Source organism: Amborella trichopoda, chromosome 12, assembly GCF_054954075.1.
Source record: "Amborella trichopoda isolate Santa Cruz 75 chromosome 12, AtrichopodaSantaCruz75HAP2 v2.0, whole genome shotgun sequence".
Taxonomy (NCBI): domain Eukaryota; kingdom Viridiplantae; phylum Streptophyta; class Magnoliopsida; order Amborellales; family Amborellaceae; genus Amborella; species Amborella trichopoda.
In genome coordinates, this window is record NC_142347.1 from 33,505,719 (window position 1) to 33,522,840 (window position 17,122).

The 17,122-nt window shown below is 34.6% G+C and overlaps 1 protein-coding gene across 1 annotated transcript; it reads left to right on the forward strand.

The window, feature by feature from the left end:
• Positions 1 to 4,806: 4,806 nt before the first annotated feature.
• On the forward strand, positions 4,807 to 6,899 carry LOC18430938 (uncharacterized). The gene is made up of 3 exons (XM_006841078.4): positions 4,807 to 5,718; positions 5,870 to 6,172; positions 6,470 to 6,899. Exons 1-3 carry the CDS (start codon positions 4,936 to 4,938, stop codon positions 6,692 to 6,694), a joined length of 1,311 nt encoding a protein of 436 aa, XP_006841141.1. The 5' UTR covers positions 4,807 to 4,935; the 3' UTR covers positions 6,695 to 6,899.
• The last annotated feature ends 10,223 nt before the right edge of the window (positions 6,900 to 17,122 follow it).

Sequence of the window (17,122 nt, forward strand, 5' to 3'; positions counted from 1 at the left end):
AATCCAACCTTAGATTTGAGAAGGAGAGAAAAGATCTGGTTCAAGAGCTCAAGCTAGAACCAAAAGAGAAGAAAAAGACTAGTAACAACAACGAAAGGGGAGAAGAACAGAGGGGAGGACTTGAGGAGGAAAAAGAAAAACATAGAAAAGAAAAAAAAAAAAGAGAAATAATTTTAGGGGAATTATTTATTTGTAGAGAATTTAGTGGAATTAATTTTAATGGAATTATTAATGAAATAAACTTTATAGAGAGAGACAGAGGTTATTAGTAAAGAGAGAGATAGATAGGTTAATAGAGAGAGAGACGCTAAGGTTGGGAGGGGAGAGAGAGAGATGCGGCGGGGGAGAGAGAGATATTAGGAAGGGTTGTGGTCAATTAAACTAAAAAAAAGAAGGGCTGTGGTCAGTTTCACTCGCGTGGCATTATTTCACTGGTGAAACATTATAGGAAGCGAGACCTATTATCCCACATGGCAGAGGCAAAGGAGGGACAACTTGAATAAAAGTCTTGCACTCCATTATTGTACATATTCCTCGTTTAACACATGCTTTTAAGTTACGTGTGCGTACTTGAGATTAATGTTTAAAAATTCCGTGCTTAGATATGGAATCGAACAATCTGGATTCGATATCGTTTAGACCATCTCAGATCCGCTCATAAAATGGGATCCAGCCTGTGCTATAGTAAACTGTGAGAGTGACATCATGGCTACGTCACTTCAGTGCCACGATTCGGAATCGGGCGATCTGGATTGGATATAATCTAGACGATCTCGGATTTTTTCATAAAGCCACATCACTGATTTTAATAGTTTTTTTAGAAAATCCTGTAAATATAAATTTTTCTCTAAAAAATTTTGGTAATCCACCACAACCTCTCACCCATGTGCACTCATACCGGCTGTATATCAAGTAAACACGCTGTTAACCTTTACCACTAGACGTCAATGCCAAGTGGGGAGAATGAATTCAATTTATATTGCTTTGCGCTCCTACACTTTGTCGATGTGGGACAATGTAGTTTTGGGAGCCATGAATTTAGATTTGCCAAGCACTTATAAAAGAGCGTCCAATATATTTTATGGTGCCATGAATTTATAGGGCGTATTTTTAAAACGTTCTTATTGATGCATATTCAATAATATTTTAAAACCTTACTTATATTCATCAATAGAATCTCTTTATATTAATATCACATCGAAGTATCAAACATTTATTAATTTAGTGTCACATCTAAATGTTTGATTCCTGATCCGGATCACATGATGCCGTATACATTATTTATTAATATATTTATATTATAAATTATAGTGTAGTAATTTATGCTATAGTTGTAAACTAGAATTTTAAATTTGATGATATTATAAATTTTAAATTTATTCTTATTTGTATAGTAAAATGATTATAAAATATAAACCAATAATTTCAATTTTAATGTATAATATTATAGTTAGTTAGGTTGTGATAATTTTGGACAAATAAAGAGAATTAATAAATATTTGATGTGAAATTATTGTGTTTTATTTTATAATATAGAAGTATTTTTAATATTTTAAAAATATTTTGATGTAATATTATAATATTATATTATAATTAATAATTATACAGACATCCAGACATGAAAACAACATCTCAATACTCACTTATTGTTACAAAGTAATGAAAGTACATAATGTACCACTCTTAATTTTTTTTAAAAACTAAAAAAATATTATTTTTAAAGATTTATAATGATTTTTTGAAAAATGTTGAGACAAAAATTATCGATTCGACCGATTTTTTGAACCGATCTATCAATTTGCCACGAGTATGTTGTGGCCTATTTAGGTCACCCATCCACTTTTTTTTAAACACTGCTCAAGAGATGTTGACTACTACGGGTTTGTTAATAAGATTATGAAAAACGAATGGTTGGGCCACCGCCCTTCAAGTTCAAGAAAATTAAATAATGCATAACCGATAAGGCGGAATTTTCAAACTCCGAACCAAACCATATGGTTCCCCTAAAAATTCCCTACCCGTACGTCAAAATTTTCCTCCAAAAATTGATGCGACGGAAGGCTGCTTATCAGCCAGGTTTCAACAGAGAGCAATCCCTTCAAGGTTAATATGCACCGTCGGAGCCCCACTGACGCTTACATCCAGACGATGAAAATTTGATGCCATGCGAATACGGCGCAGAGACATTGTGACATGATTAAAATGTGACACAAAGGAGGAATTGCTCTCTAATTTTGAATCAAGCCTCCATGTGTAATTGCCTTTATTATCATCAATATGCCTCTGTCCCTTGCAAATTCGAAAAGTTATGGCTAAGAGAAAAAAACCGGGTGGGGCATAGCTAAGAGATAAAGAAAGGGGCAGTGCAAAAACATAACCAAACCATGAGAGAGAGGGCCCAATTTATTTATTTATTTATTTTTTATTTTATACAATGGAGAAAAGAAACCCCACCCGATTTTTATTATAGTTTAGAAGTTAATTTTTTTTAAAATATTAATAAAATAGCATATGTAAAAATGAAAACCGCAATATAATGACTAAAATGTCGGGTGCTACCTCCACAACCCCGATCGCTTTCCTACCATCTTTGTAGTCGAGACAAGGAAATAGGGTGTCATCCCAGCTACGCACTATCCACCGTTTCTAAATAAAGTGATTTAGTCATAATGACAAGGAATTAGGGTCACTCTAGGAAGTAAAAATAAACAAGGACATTTATAAAGGAAAAGATCCTTATCCGGTGTCAATTTTATATTATTAATGATGCACCTCAAGAATCCTCCATAAGAGGTGTCCTAGTTGAAAAAATTTTAAATTGATCATTTTAAGTTTAAGTTATATAGATAAATACAAAAAAAAACAAGTCAAGTCATACAGGTAATACAAATTGCAATAAATTATTCATACCATTTATTTTTAAAAGTTTAAAATATTTATAAATTTACACAATCTCTATTATTTTAAAAAATGTTACGTTATTATACTCACACGAGAGGGCATTTTATAATTGTACCCAACAAATTTTGGACATTATATAACCTTGTTTTGTACATGAAGTATTTTTTAATAAAGGTATTTTTTGTCATTAGAAGATGTATGATATTATCCATATAGGGTGTGACATCACTTATATGGAGCACACTTGTGAGTATCATACCTAGAGGTGGCAATGGATCGGGTCTGGCCGGACCCAGACTCAGACCCAGACCTGAATGCATTTGGGTCCAAGTTTTGGACCTAGATCGACCTATCGGGTCTAAAAATTGGACCCATACCCATCGGTTCTTGGGTCTATCCCGTCAGGTCTTGGGTCTGGTCGGGTCCATTGCCATCTTCACTATGAGCTTCCTTTTTTGTAGCCCACAATGGTTAACAATAGAGAACTAAATTTTGAGATGTGGACAATTAGAGAGAAGAGAGACATTTGAGATCTAGAGACAAAGCTATGTCTCCAAGAAATTGAGAGAGGGAGAATGGCGATGGGGTTTCACTGTTTGGAGAACTAGGGAAGGACGAAAAATATTGAAATGATTTTTGGGTAAACTAAAAATTTGGGCATCGGTACCGACCTGGTTGGGTATAGCAGAACCTGTACCCAAACTCGAGATTATCCTGATATCCTTTATTGGACCCAGACCCTACCTGTGGGTCCAAAACTTGGACCCATACCCGGATCCATGTTGGGTATACCCCGCGCATATGGATCGGGTGGGTCCGGATCCATTACCACCCCTAGTCACACCTCTCCTAATTACCAAATCCAAAAATTAAATAATTACTTATAAGTAAATGGACTCCACATTTTCTATCTTCTAACCCCCTAAACCTTTTTTACCATGTATTATTGACCTCAACAATTTATAAAATTACTCTATCTCTCTCTCTAAAACTCAATCTATTTCCCATATCTTTGTCTCTACCTCTCAAAACTCTATCTTTCTCTAAAACCCAAACTCCATCTCTCTTACATCATCGTCTCTCTCTTTGAAAATTCCATCTCTTTTTAAAATTCAAACTCTATCTCTTTCTCTCTCTAAAACTTCATCATCTCTCCAAAACCCAAATTTCATCTATTTTTCTCTGTAAAACACCATCTCTCTCACACATATGAAGGTGTGCTCGTGTTCAAGCTCAAGTTAAACCCCTTGACCGATAAACTCATCGAAAAGTGAAGAGAGAGATGGAGTTTTAGAGAGAGAGGTAGAATTTGAATAGAGTGTCATTCTAATATTTGTTTGGGTAAAAAATTTACGATAAAAAGAGTCCAGAGGGGTTGTAACATAAAAAAGATAATGCCTTTTGCTTACAAGTAATATTTTCAATTCATGAATCTCATGAGATATAGAAGTTAAAAATAAAAAATAAAGAGACATTTTTTAAAAAAGATATTAAATTACAAAACAATGATATATAAATATCAAAAATTTGTTAGGGACATTTATAAAATATACTGTGAACCACTAACATAATCTTTTTAAAACTTTTCAATTTTATAATAACTTTTTTTTTTAATTTCATAATAAAGATAAAAATAATTCGTCGAGTGGATGCAAAATTTGTTGGATGAGGCAAAATTTAAAGGCATGTGACGTCCACCAGTCCCCTTGTGTAAACGACACCAAAGCATGGCATTTTATCTGTTGGCGTCCGACGGGAAGGGCGAGAGGAGGAGAGGAGCGCTTTGGTAATTGGTGGAAAGGTTGAGAGTTTGACCGCTACTGCGCTGCCCTTACCTTTGCACAACGATGTCTCCTGCTTTTTCTTTTTTAATATTCAGAAAGCCACTGCCCTGGCTACAACCCTTGCTTTTACTGTCCCTTTCCACTTCCGCTATTGATTTTCTCTGGAGCTTTCCTTACTGCACCACCATTTCTTTTCTCTCAAACCTTTCCCCTCTTCAAAAGACCTCCTTTAATCGGCTCCTAGGCCACCATGAGCGCCTGGTTCAGAAAGCTCGAACACTTCTCTCAGTCGCCTTTTGACTGCTATTCTCCCTCTTCGTCTCTTTCTCTCAGCCAAAACCTTCTTTGCAAGTCCAAGCCATGCTTCAGTCCATTCTTTGCTGAAGAGGAGATGGGTTTATCCCTGGACCTCTTCAACCCCTTCCCTTCATCCTCTCTCTCTATCGAGTTTCTCAATCCTTCTATGTATTCCGGGTTTGAGAGCGTTACGGATTTGCTCGAGATCCGGAGATCGATCTTTGATGGTGTCTCTGTGAGAAGGTTTCAGAGGATCGATTATTTGCAGAGCTTGAGCGACCGGATCTCTGCACTGGAGTTAGGATTTGGCGAGCTCTGCAACGCGGACCGGAAGTATGAATGGACGGCTGAGATCAAAGGGAGAGGCAGCCCTAGGCATGAGGAGATCGATAGGAAGTACAAATTGACGGCTGAGATCAAAGGAAATGGAAAACCTCGGCAAGAGACTGACCGGAAGTACAAATGGACGGCTGAGATCAAAGGGGCGCGTAAGGAAGCAGGGGGTCCTCATGGCAAGGAGAAGGCGGGCCATGACAGGAAGTACAAATGGATGGCTGAGATCAAAGGCGGCAGTGGATCTGCTGATGCGTCGCACATCTACACCTTTAAGTCGACCACGAAGCCATTGGAGAAGAGCGGAGCTAAGCATGAGAAGCGGGTGGAGAAATGTGGTGGCGCACGGGTGGTGGCGGTCGAAGATGGCGGAAGCGATCAGAATGCTATTGCTCTCAGAGAGGTCATTTTCCTTTAAATGGCTAGAGCATGACTCACAACCACTAATTTGCTGGAAATACATCTATTTAATCTTAGATTCATTGTAATGACTCTGCATTGCTTGCTTTATTTCCTGAAAGATGTTACATGGTTTTCTTTCGAAATGTGAACAGAAGATTTTGGCGAGGAGAAGAGAAGCAGCAGCAGCAAAGGCGAAGGCGAAGGGAAAGAGAAAGGAGCTGTCGGCAGTGGAAGCGGCTGTGATAATACAGTCTAGTTTTAGGGCACATCTGGTGCGTCGATCTCGATCCCTCCACAGCCTGAGGGCGCTGGCCGTGGCCAAAGCAAAGCTGAAGGAGATAAGGTCCCTATTCCTCAACTTCAGCTACCGCCGCCGCCTTGCTTCCGATCCTGAGGAACGGCAGAGGTTCTCTGAGAAGATCATCGTCCTCCTCCTTACTGTGGATGCCATTGAGGTATGATTCACTAAAATATCAATCCCCATTTACCCCTTCTCTTCCCCCTTATCTCTTGTATGCTCTCGGTGAAGTGGATATGGGGATGAGTGACATCATTGTTTCAAAATTCGGCCGCCTTAGTGCCTAGGCGATCTGTGGGTGGGTAGAGCCGCCTTGGTGTTTCTTCGTCTTCTCTCGGAAATTGTCTGTTTTGTCATATTAAATGTAAATAAATGGCAGATAATTGAATTGAAGTATGAATAATGGCTTAGCTGCTTTTTGAAATGGTGGGTTCTGAAATTGGATGGTGGACAGGGGTGGGATCCCATGGTTAGGGAGGCAAGGAGATCGATGGTTGAGGAGCTAGAGGCAATGCTGGATGTGGTGGACCCTCAGCCACAGGCTTTGGGCAAGCTCAGGCGCAGGAAGTTCGATCTTCCAGCATGCGGACCCATCCAAAAGGAGATGGCTCTGGGCATCGCCGAGGTCGTTGAGATGCTCGACTCCGACCCCGCCGCCGTCCATGATATTACCCTGTGAGGGTTGTATGGCTGCTAACTCGGCTGGTAGGTCCCTGATGTTAACCTGTGAGAGTAGTATCAGTGTTAGCTGCTGTTTTGCTTCATCCCTTTCTCTTTCTGATCTCTTTGTGTTATGTTGTTTGTTTTAGAACTTGTGTCCCCTCATCTTTTGCCCATTTACAAACACTGCTCTTATATGGGAATTAAGAAGTTTGAGTGTGGTATTTGACGAGACTGAAGTGGTTTTTTATTTCACAAAAACTGGTAGACAAGATAAGGCCTAGAAATTGGAAAGTGAAGAATTATATCTACCAAATTTTGGGTTCCCAAAATGCATTTAAGATCTTTTTTTTCGGGGGCTTTTGTTAGTGACTTCCTTTATGCATTAGAAGAAATCCTAGGCTTCATATAAATAATCAATATGTGATTTGATTAATTATTATGTGATTGGATTAATTATTTATTGTGTTTGAAATATTCTAATGGAAATTGGCAGCAATTTGTTAAGAGAGTATAGAATGAGATCGTATACTTTTGATACAAGGTGGTCACATTAATCTTGACTATTGGATGTGAAATTGGGTTGCTGCAATTATGCTATTAACCTAACTCAAACTTCAAAAATTTTTTTGTCGAACTTTATGATACATCCAAGTTATCAAATTTCACATCAAATGATTGTAAGAAATTGTCATCACCTTGTATCAATACTAAATGGTCCGTGTACAATCCCAAATTTAATGGATGCAGTTTCTATAAAGAAAATTGTTTCATGCAGGCTGGACCGCATTTCTACATTATGTGGTCGAGAGATATAAAGTATGATGGATGCAAATAGGTGGTCCATTTTAAAACAAGTGTAACTAGCGGTCTAAATATTTTTTATAATTATGATTTTTAGTTTTCAATTTCTTTTTTCATATTCATATCTCCATGTTAAAGATTATATATTTTTTAAAAATTAGGATCAAATTATATTTAAAAATATATTTATTGCCAAGCCCGCATTTCAACAATATGCGGGTCAAATGCGGGCCAGCTGCATAGAAACTGTGTCCTTTCTATAAAGGCCTTGGTTTTTTGAAAGCCTTGCATCAAATCCTGATCCAGAAAGCATATTTATTGGTCATAGAAAATATCCTTGATGGCTCTAAAATAAATTTTTAACATGGACTATGAGATTTGAAGCTAAACAATGGTACAGATATGTAAACACTTATTTTTAGTAAAAAATGGACAATTTAGATAGCGTGCTGTGATATACACTGCTTTTGGAGTTTAAAATCCTTTTTTTTTTTTTTTTTTCTATCACCATATTGGACAAAAACGAAGATTGATCAATTTGAATGTTTTTTTTGACACCAAAACTATAATTTTCCATGAGTTTTGAGGTGAGGCTTTTTATCAGCCCTACCATTTTCTTTTGTTAATATGCGAAAACCGAGTAGTTCCAAAAGGGGTTCTATATATAGTCTTGACAATAGGACAACGCAGTTTGATATATTCATGAATCACGAAAAACTTTTTGTTTTTATTTTTTGTTCTTTTCACAATTATATGGCCGCTGACATACATGTTCGCTACCCTAACATGTGCACATGGCCTTCCGACGATTTGTCAGTGGCGGTAGGAACCAATTAAATCATCAAAATTCTGTAAAATATTGTGGATTTTAGAGTCAATTGCGTGGTTAAAACATGTATATGATAAATATCGGACTTTTTAAGTTTTTTAACACTTTGATCTCGCCCTTTAAAAATTGGATAGTTCATAGATTTTTTTTTTTTTTAAAAAAAAAAAATTCTCTGGTTAGTCTATGGGTTTGAGATTATGTATCCAAAATTTGGAGTCCTATAATAACTCGTACATTGGGTACATGGACAGTAGACTCTAGGAGTATAAAATCTTTTGGTAAAATTCCATTTTCAAATTGTTGCAATAATGATAGCTACAAATCCATTTCATGGAGCATAAGGGACTGATCATGGCCTTGTAATCCTTCAAGGAGGCTTATGGGTGAGGAAATATTACGGAATGACAATTTTTTTGGACGATAATGTGGTCAATGAATAACATCCGAGAGAGAAGGGTGTGGTTTGTATAAGGCCGAAGCTCTAAACAATCAAAATAGAGTATATTTTTAAATAGTATCAAAATATGTTGTTTAATATTAAAAGTTTGTGTAATGATCCTATGAGATCCTTCCGCATTTCTACATCCATGTGTATAGGAGTTCAAATGATCACTATCAAATATAGTATAGATTTTTAAAAAATCAAATTTCACACTCTTGTGATAACGTTTTTAGAGATCTGTGTTATATTTAATAGTTATCTTTTGAGGTTCTACACACATGGGTGTGGGAGGGTTTTATAAGATCACTATTTCAAAAAAGTTTTTAAGATGATTTGAAAATTTATTTTTATCACTAATAAAAAAAAAATTTGTAAGATGATCTAAAAATTTATTTTTATCACTAAGAAATAAATTTAAAATTGAAAGACAGAATAGATCAAGTAGATCTATAAACACTTGAAAATTTTAAAAATTGAAGGTCTAGATAATATTTTACAAATTTTGTTTTTTTTCTGATGTCCATATATATTGAAGTTGAGTTAATCGGATTGAGGGTTTTTTAACCTTGAACCAACCTTTTTTAATGTATTTTTGATGTGTGCCTTAATTTGATTGTATGGAGCCTCGCACTTATATAAACTGTTTCCGAGAGGGAGCAGATGGATGGCATTAAACATGTGGCCAATGCATTTTGTTTGGTGGTGGCATTGAATGTGCACTTAATGCGTGAGGGCTCAATTCATAGACATAAATACCACCTACTCTCTCTGATCCCCTTGAGTTTATTAGCAATAAGTCTTTCAAGCTGAAGGCAATGTCATGTCAGACGTTTTTATCAGTCCTACAAAGGGTTTAACTGATGGATACGGTTTGATGAGTCAGCCGACCAATATGTAGAAATGCGCCCCTCTCTATGATTTATTTTTTAGGTGGATTTTGATCAAGTACAAGTATGTAAAACAAATAAATTTTAAAATTTTAAACTATGGTTTTTAAAAAATAAATTTAAATCATCAATTTTAATTTTATGTAGGACCAGCGGCTTTTTTACGTGCGTCCTTAAGATGGATGTGTGACCCCTCACGGTGTAGATGCAAAAATTTGTCCTCTAAGGCACAAAGCACTTTTCTTTGAGTGATTTTTTTTTTCTTTTTGAAAGAAGGTTAACTGCACTTTTTCTTAATAGACGCATACCCTATATTTTTTTATAGGGTTTTGTTAGGCTGCACGATTGGATTAGATTTTTAGAGTGTTCAACATTTTTAAACATTTAGATACCCGACTTTTAGAGTGCTCAACAGTTTTAGACATTTAGATACCCTTATCATAGTATAATAACTTTGTGTTTAGGGTATTTAAGTAATTAGTCAAGAGTAAACTAGAAATTCTTAATAGAAACAAAAACATTTAGTAACAATAGTGGATGATGACATCACCGATATAGTAGGTGACATCACCTACAAGATACATTAATTGTTTTTAACTACTAATAGAGTGCCATTATTTTTTTTATAAATATATCCATTCTACCTTTCTAAATGATTAAAAATACCCTTACTTTAAAAATTTTGTATTACAATTCAAAAGTATTTTAAAGTAAAAAAATGTTGAGTACGTTAAGGGTCTTCTACACTACTAAGTGATATAACCTAAAAAAACCATTTTTATAAAGCATAGGTTTTTTGAAATCAAAGTAATGCCTCACCTTGTATCTTCGTACAGAAAGCACTCTAGGCATTAGAAATCTCCATGATGGCTCTAACATTAATTTCTAATACCGACTATGAATTTGAAACTCGAAAGAATGGTACATATTTTATAGATATGTGAACACTTTTTTTAGAGTGAAATGGAAGGTCTGGATAATTTGTTACAATAGATACTATTTTTAGAGCTTTAAATCCTTTTTTTTTTTTCACAACTATAATAGTCAAAGCCAAGATGATTGATTTGAAAATTTTTTGATGTAAGAATTACAATTAGCTGAAAATTTTGAGGTCAGGCTTTACTTAGTTTGATAGGGTTGTAACACTATCAAACCATTTTCCTTTATTAAAATACTTGTAAGAGATGAACTATTCAATATTTTAATCATTTTCCACCATTTTAACTCATGATCTGTGTCTCTTAATAGGTATTTTGAACCGAAAAAGTATACAAAGAGACCATTTATTTTAGTAGAACTTTGGGACTAATCAATGCCACACTTACAATCACCCGATTTCAAAATGAAATCTAAAATGAAATAAAAAGATATAAGTACAAAAATAAATAGTTGATCTCTCCATAGCACAAGATAAATTTTCTTCATTTCATCAATAGAATGTTTATTATAGGGTGTGGTTTCTATATGGTTGCAATCTAAACAATTCAATTAAGGCGCACCTCCAAATTTTATCATAACATGTAATTTTGGTGTAAAAATATTTGAACAATATCTCAAAATCTATTTTCATATCTAATTATAAAATTTTAGCTTAAAAAATGGTTAAAATCAAGTTGATCTATAAACATATGAAAATCTTGAAATTGGACGGCCTAGATAAAGTGTTGCAAGTGCACTATTTTTGGTACTCAAAATTTTTTTTTTTTTTCATATTCATGCATCTCGATGTGAAGATGATCAGTTAGAGGGTTTGTCAACATTAAAACAAGGGAAATTATTATAAATATACCTTAATTTTTGTCTTGCCCATACTTTTTTTTTTAATTTTGAGTTTTTTTTACCAAAATAACATTCACGGTAGTCGTATTACTGTGAAGCCAATTACGGTACTTTAATTACCGTAGAAACGAATCCATGTTATACGACATTTTAAGTACTGTAAAAACTAATCCATATTATACGGCATTTTAAGTACTGTAAAAACTAACCCATGTTATTCAACATTTTAAGTATCATAAAAAACTAACCCATGTTATACCGCACTCAAAATTCCGTAAACCTTTTTCTCTTGTTCATATTTATCTCTTTTGTCTCTCTTAAATTTTATGTTTATGTTTATCTCTATTTTGTCTCTCTAATTATTTTTAATATTTATTTCTTTTTTCTCTATCTAAATCTTTTTTTTCACTAACTTTCTTTTTCTCTACTTACTTCATCAACTCAACAAACACGATTCCAGCAATATACAAATCTGACTCCATCTAATTTTCATAGGGGATAGGGTTGAAGAGAGTTTTTATATGGGATGGGATGGTAAGGTATGTACATGTTGTTATACAAATCTCTTTGGAGAGAGAAAAAGAGTTAGAGAGAGAAAGAAGAGATAAAAAAGAATTAGAGAGAGAAAGAAAGATAAATATTAAAAAGAATTAGAGAGAAAGATGAGATAAATATTAAAAAGAATTAGAGAGAGAAAGAAGAGATAAATAGTAAAAAGAATTCGAAAGAGAAAAAAGAGATAAAAATAAAAGAATTAGAGAGACGAAAGAGATAAATATAAACAGAATGAAAGAGATAAATATAAATGGTAGAAAATGGTTTACGACATTTCGAGTGCCGCATAATTAGTTTTTATGGTACTTAAAATGCCGTATTAGATGGGTTAATTTTTACGGTACTTAAAATGCTGTAAAGAAATGATTAAGTTTTAACTGTACTTAAAATGTTGTATAACACTTGTTTTTACTGTACTTTAAATACTGTAATTATGCTTCACGGTAATACGACTATCGTGAATGTTATTTTGGTAAAGAAAAGCCAAAATTGAAGAAAAAGGATGTCGGGTTAAAGTCTTTTTCTAAATAGACGAAAATTAAATTATATTTGTGATAATTTCCCTTAAAATAACCTTTTGCGAAAGATTTGAAGGTGCATCACTTGCAACTTAAGAAACTTTTTCCTTTATTACATGATGGGAAAAGTTTCTATACTTTCCCTACAACATAGAAGATCTATGCTTCCCCTACCATCCAGCCGTCCAAATTTGGTCATGAGAGCCACTCACCGTTTGATCTTAGATTTGATGTCTCAAAATATTTTACATTTAGTTTTTTTATACAAATTGTATGAATATGAAATTTGGTATGTGCCATCTTCTCATTGGGACACACCTATAAAAAATATTAAAATAAATTTTCTATAAAATATAATAACCAAAATACCCCTTAAAACTTTTTGGGGTATTTTGATCATTTTATTTTATTGAAAATATTGTTTTTATATTTTTCGTTAGTGCGAGTTTAAAAGGGGATTGTATGTCCAAAATTTGGTGTCAAAGTAGTTTATAAAAAAAACTTAAAAATAAAATGGTGTAGAGACGTAACATTGTGATTGGGGGAATTTTAGCCCTCCATTCAAAACGGACGGTTGGATCCAACCATTGTATAGTAATATGATGCAATAACCTTAAAAAACCATCTTATGGCCATTTGTTTGATCCAAAATTTGAAATATACACTCTTTCATTCTAATGAATAATCACAACAAAAGAAAAAATTGAAAACAGAACCTAGAAAATATGTTTTTGGCCCAATTAACATAGGCCGTTCATTTTGGTGATATGCTTAGATCTAGGTCTTAGAAGGAATTTTTTATTTTCAATTTTTTTTGATGGCTTAATTATCATTAGATGAATAATTTTTAAAAAGAAAAAAATGATTTTGAGTTTATAAAGGCTAATATCTTGAAATTCACAAAACGAATAGTCTAGATTCGTTTTTAGAAGGGACTCATTTGACCGAATCTAGGGTTCAAATTAAAAATTTTTTTTGGAGGGGATTGATTATTGAAATGAAAAAAGTGTATGTACAAAATTTAAAGTCATACAAATACCACAAATATAATTTTCTAAAAACGTCTGAACCTATTGCATCGAATCATTGCTCTTAAAGTTTTTTTATGCTGTAGAGGAAGCGTACAAAGCTTTCCCTTATATACTACACTTTTATTTGTAACAGGCAACATTTGGAGAAAGTACATTAAAGAGCACGTAGCTCAAGATAGGTTGAATTGGAATCCCCTCATGTGCCCCTATTCCATTTGTGTAATAATTGATTAATGGCTCATGACTCCTTATGTGTCATTTTCCAAGTATGAACAATGCCCTTATGACCGGTCGTGTGTCTACACGAAGCCCAACGCCACTGTCACATACACAGGATGCAAGAAATTGTCCGCCATCATCTATGGACCCAGCTTCTATACGGCCAAGCCCGTATATGTAAAAATATAAGAGTGTTAATTAATTTATTTTTTATATAGATTTGTGGAGTTAATTTTTAAGGATCTATAATTTCTAACATGGAGATCATGAATATGACTTTTTTTTAAAAAAATAAAAATAATAATTTTAATAAAAAAATATTTGGACCATTAATTTCCCTTGTTTATTAGATGGAACACCTACTTACATCCATTTTTAAGATGGATGCTTTACATTTTTTGGACGCATATATAGTCATGCGGTCCAGCACCTCATGAAACAATTTTCCATCATTACATTAATAAAACTTAGTTTTTTTTTGAATTTCGGTATTAGAATTGCCAATTTCGGCCCCTTTGGACATACTCCCATTGGAGTTCTTTTTTTCACTATCATATAATTCATTACATGCTCTCATAGGTCTTTTAATGACCATAAAACTCAACACACCATACAAATCTCCTCTTTCCACCATTAATGGATCTCGAGCTCCTAGTTTTTCTTCCAAAATTCTCCCTCCTTTTCTCATAAGCCACTTCTTCTACTCCTTTGCAACCTAAAATGAATTGGGTACATTGGGTTTGAGGCTCAAAAAACAAGATGAGAAGGATTGGGAAAGAGGACGAGAGGGTTGGAAAAAGACTTTCAAGGATACTCTCTTTCCAATGACAAATGAGTAAGCATTCTAGGTAATTGCAAGGATCAATGTTTACGAAATATAGCTAAAGGATAGTTATGTTTATGTAAAAGTGAATAGTTAAATACATTTTATTGTAAAAATCCTTTATTTTATCGAACCATATCTATGGAGAGGATATGGATTAAGCACATAATCTTCTTAACAGGAGTATTGGTGAATTATGGTCATGCATCCTAGACTATTCTAAGATTTTTCTTGTGCATGTCTTCTCAAGACAAACTTAGGAGCCTCTTAGAATGATCGTGTTCAATCTCAACATCAAGAACACAATGCATTACATTCATATCCTTCATATAAAAAAAGTTAGCACAACGGCTCTTAAAATGACAATGATGATCTCCTTATCATTTCCAATAATTAGGATATCATCGTCCAACGACGACAATATTATAAAACTCCCATTGTTCTTAATAATGGATCTTTATTAAGAAATATCATCTAAACGACTCCATGGTTACGTTCTAGAGTCAAACTCGTTACAATCATAAGAGCTAGGAAAATTGGGCATCCTAACCATTGGGAAGAATGTTTTATCGCATATTGCACTTTGGGTTAAATTGTTTTTCCACTAATCAAATCTTATACCTTGTAGTTTCATTAGCCCTTCTCTTAAGTTTCTAGACCTTCTTGTTCCCAATGGCCTTATCTTCTTGGAGAAAGATTGAGGAGCTCTTAGACATCGATCTTTTCGATGAAACCTATCTCTTTGTCTATTGTAGCAGTCCAATTACCAACATCCACGGACCTTAATATTTCATAATATGAACCCGGTCCATCCTCATCAATGGTGATATGCGTCAGACTTTCCTCTTCAATCTTAAAATATCTTTAAGGAATTCTACTGCATACACTCTTATGATACTTGAGTAATAAATGGTGGTTTATGATATTTGAGTGATCAATAGTGGTTCGCACTCTTATGACGCTTGAGTAATCAATGGTGGTTTGCTCCCACTGCCCAAAATGAACATATGAGAGTACTCTCGCTATTTTCCCCTTGTAGGGGAATCTCCTCACTATTATTTGTCTAAGATCGGATCTGTAGAAATGAAAAGCAATCCACGAAAACAAGAAAGAAGAAACAAACATAAAAGAAAGAGACAACCAACCACAATGAAAAGATATACGTGGTTCAGCAATATGCCTACATCCACAAGAGACGAAAGCTTCTTTACTGGCAATGGAGAATAGGGTTACAATAGCTATTTCTTCACGCCTCTTTGTTCTCTCTGATTACAAAAAGATATACATTTTTCCCTTAACCCTAAATGAACACCATCTCAACAATATATATCAAATCGCTACAATGTATATCGAGTTGCAACAATATATATCAAGTCCCAGATGGATGATAAAAATTATCGAAATACCCTAAGTACAGATTATATCGAATCCCATGTACGGATATCCGAAATTTTCCTCGGGGCTTGCCGTCCCCAAATCCCTGCAGGGGCCGAGTCAACCGAGTCTACCTGGCCGGACACTCCTCCGGGCCCAAACCCTTCAAGCCTTCGGCCCTCCGAGCTTTTAACGGCCATCTGAAATCGTCCTTTTGACTCTATCTTGATAGATCTATTTGCTCATAGTACAAAACATCAATCGTCAACAGGATCATCTCACTCAAATCTAAATCATCTTTGAAATCTTCATTCTTAGGGATTTCAACTCATGAAGTATGCATATTGGATTCTTTCCAGGTGACCCTCTTTTGATTCGAAAAATATGATATTTCCACTAGAGTTTTCAAGACATTTAGTGAGGGCTCATTCTATAGTCATCTAATCTAGCCTATTGTTTGATTTAGGCGTTTATACCGAATGTGTTCATATTGAGAAATATGACTCAATAGTATAGAAAACAACTAGAGAAAACATACACAAATATGAATAAATTCATTTGTTGCTGCATACAGCAGAGAGTTTTTTTATGTATTATATTAATAGGTTGAGTAGGAGTTCTAGGAACCTTAAGTACATCAAACTTGTATAAACAGATATCAAATACCCTTGATTTAGGTCTCAGGGATATTACAAACTTTATAATATAATATTGACATGGACATCAAATGACTTATAGATGTCTCTATACATGGATATGGATGCCGAGTTCGTTTCATTCTCCATAATCTTTTTCTCCAAGTTAAGTGTTGTGTCGTGATTATCTTCTCTCCAAGTGGTTCATAAAGTCTTTGGAGTTGTTGAGAGTCGAGTAAGATGCACTCTTTAACACAAGGCCTCTATGATCGATTTTTGTCGCTCAGGTACTCAGAGGTTCCCGGCTTGATAACCCCCTCTCAGACAATTGTTGGACCCACGAGTGCGTGTGCTGTGTGGGGATAGGTGCCAACAATGAGAGGAATTTTAAAACGGCAAAGGGGTAGACTGGAACATCTACCTTGCCAGTTGAGTTTGTGGGATACGTTCTGGGCCTTAGCCGTCTTAGATCAGTGCAAAAACCCTCAGGCTGTCTTCGTAGTGTGGTTTAAATTCGGCCCCCTCACTCTTCGACACAACACTAGGACTCT